General features: G+C 37.8%; 1 protein-coding gene across 1 annotated transcript; it reads left to right on the top strand.

Annotated features, from left to right (window-relative positions):
- Positions 1-2,547: 2,547 nt before the first annotated feature.
- On the top strand, positions 2,548-2,865 carry LOC131649416 (uncharacterized mitochondrial protein AtMg00810-like). Its single transcript, XM_058919175.1, has one exon. The coding sequence runs from the start codon at positions 2,548-2,550 to the stop codon at positions 2,863-2,865; it is 318 nt and encodes a 105-aa protein (XP_058775158.1).
- Positions 2,866-3,068: the final 203 nt, after the last annotated feature.

Here is a 3,068-nt window from a genome sequence, read left to right as displayed (position 1 = left end):
CTTTAAATCATTAGTTTATGTCTTCTTCAGAATCATTTGGGAAATTTGTGAAAAATGAGCCCAAAGTTGGATGAAAACTAGGTTAAAACACTTAGAAAAATTTCTAAGTGTTTATGACCTAAACTTCAAAATTTCCAAAACTTCATAAATGGTTGATCTTTTGAAAAAAGTTCCTTTGTAAGATGTTGTTTTATTTTGCAAGACCTACAACTTTCATGTTGGAAGTTTTTTGAGTTGTGTAGGTGAAATTTTGAGTTCTCACTATGCCCTCAAAAACCCTAATTCCCGACTTTTTGCTCCTTGATGAATTTCTTTGAATTTCTTTGGTCAAATGACTTTAATATCCATATATTGATGATATTGATCTTTGAAAGTCATTTTTTGACCAAAAACCTTAATAGTCAATGATGGTCCTTCACAGTTGACTTTTCCCTGACAAAGTGAATTTTTGGGCTTTTGTGTAGAAACAAGATCTTCTCCTCAAATGAATGATGTAAATGGATTATATTGAGGTAGTAGAGATTTTTGAATCATGTCTTGAGTTTTGGATTCATGCCCTGATTAAAAGTCAACTATCTTGGTGAATTAGGTCAAAAACCCTAATTGTCGACCAGAGGACAATGATGACTGTAGACTTTGAACTGAGATGTAATGTCCAGTGGATCTTGTCATATGAGTTATTTGAAGATGATTGATGTCTTTGAATGGTTCCCTGGGGCTTTTTAGGGTTTCCCAAAAGTGATCCCTGATTTTAGTCCTTGATAGGCTCCAAACCCTAGTCTGTTGATCTGAGTAATCCTGTGCTTAGATGACTGGGTGTCTTAATCAATCATAGGTGTAATAATGAGGCTTTTGAGTCTTATGATTGTATTAGAGACTAATCCCTCTATTGATTGATCCTTTGCCTGAGTTTTCTTGTCTTTGAATACCCTCGATTGAATGTCAGGCTGCTTTGGGTACTTGCTTTGACTTGATGAAAATCCTGAAGATATGTCATCTCAGGGGGGTCAAAAATTAGGGTATGACATTACTGAAGCGTTTTTCTCTTCCTGAATCTTTTCTAAACACGGTTAAGTGCTTGCACCTTAGAACCGGCACTCTGATGCCAATTGAAGGATAGAAAAACACTTAGAAAGGGGGGGGGGGTTTGAATAAGTGTAACTTTAAAAACTTGACAGATAAAAATAAATTGCACAGTTATTTTTATCCTGGTTCGTTGTTAACTAAACTACTCCAGTCCACCCCCGCAGAGATGATTTACCTCAACTGAGGATTTAATCCACTAATCGCACGGATTACAATGGTTCTCCACTTAGTCAGCAACTAAGTCTTCCAGAGTCTTCTGATCACACACTGATCACTCCAGGAACAACTGCTTAGATACCCTCTAAGACTTTTCTAGAGTATTCTGATCCACACGATCACTCTAGTTACAACCTGCTTAGATAACCTCCAAGACTTCCTAGAGTATTCTGATCCACACGATCACTCTAGTTCCTTACAACTTAATGTAATCAATTCTAAGAGTATTACAAATGCTTCTTAAAAGCTATAATCACAAACTGTGATATTTCTCTTAACGTTTAAGCTTAATCTCACTAATATATTACAACAGCAATGTAGTGAGCTTTGATGAAGATGAAGATTCTGAGCTTTGAGTAGAACAGAGTTTCAGCAAGTTAATATGAGTTGTTTTTGTTCAGAATCGTTAACCTTGCTTCTCATCAGAACTTCATATTTATAGGCGTTGGAGAAGATGACCGTTGAGTGCATTTAATGCTTTGCGTGTTCCGTACAGCATCGCATTTAATGTTATACGCTTTTGTCAACTACCTCGAGCCTTGTTCACGCTGTGTCTACTGACGTTGCCTATAATAGCTTTTAACGTTCCTTTTGTCAGTCAGCGTAGCTTGCCACTTGTACTTCCTTCTGATCTGATGTTTGTGAATACAACGTTTGAATATCATCAGAGTCAAACAGCTTGGTGCAAAGCATCTTCTGATCTTCTGACCTTGAAGTGCTTCTGAGCGTGATACCATCAGAACTTCAGTGCTTCTGATCTCATGTTCTTCTGATGCTTCCATAGACCCATGTTCTGATTCTGCTTCGACCATCTTCTGATGTCTTGCCAGACCATGTTCTGATGTTGCATGCTGAACCCTTGAGACAAAGCTTCTGAGCGCTGAATTATGCATACTCTTTATATATTTCCTGAAAAGGAAATTGCATTGGATTAGAGTACCATATTATCTTAAGCAAAATTCATATTATTGTTATCATCAAAACTAAGATAATTGATCAGAACAAATCTTGTTCTAACAATATGAATGATGGTGTGATAATTCTTTGCCTATATGTGGATGATCTTTCGATTACCGGAAACTGCGAGAAGAGTATCTCAAGGTTCATGATTAAACTCATGAATAGGTTTGAGATGACGGACCTTGGGATCATGACATATTTCCTTGGCATAGTGTTCCAAAAATAAATAAAAAAGTGCTCATGCATCAAAGGAGGTATGCACTTGAGATCTTGAAAAGGTGTGAAATGGAGCATTGTAATGCAACAATTACACCATGTGAAGCAAGGCTACAACCGTCCAAGAGTGAGGGTGAGCAAGAAGTGTATCCAACTCAATATCGAAGATTGATTGGATCATTGCGGTACTTGTGCAATACACGACAGGACTTGGCATTTAGTGTCGGTATTGCTAGTAGATTCATGGAGAGACTAACGGTGTCTCGTATGGAGGCGGTCAAGAGGATAATTAGATACGTCAATGGAAATCTTGATTATGGAATTCTCTTTCTAGCATCGGATATGGGCCGAAAATCCGATTTACTTGGTTTCACCGATTCCAATTAGTGTGGTGATAAAGATGATAGAAATTCAATAGTTGGACCCATCTTTATGTTTGGTAGGACCCAATCTTTCGGTGTTCGAAAAAGGAATCGGTGGTAGCACTCTCGTCTTGTAAGGACGAGTATATTGCGGCGTCATTGTGTGCTTTCCAAGCCATGTGGCTTATGAATCTATTGAAGAAGCTAGGTAGCAATGAGGGTGAGGCT

The sequence above is a fragment of the Vicia villosa genome, linkage group LG2 (assembly GCF_029867415.1).
Source record: "Vicia villosa cultivar HV-30 ecotype Madison, WI linkage group LG2, Vvil1.0, whole genome shotgun sequence".
Lineage (NCBI taxonomy): Eukaryota > Viridiplantae > Streptophyta > Magnoliopsida > Fabales > Fabaceae > Vicia > Vicia villosa.
This window is presented reverse-complemented; position numbering and strand designations above follow the sequence as displayed.

What these genes read in the sequence shown, in the direction of transcription:
- LOC131649416 (XM_058919175.1), top strand. Translation starts at nt 2,548, where the DNA reads ATGGAGCATTGTAATGCAACAATTACACCATGTGAAGCAAGGCTACAA.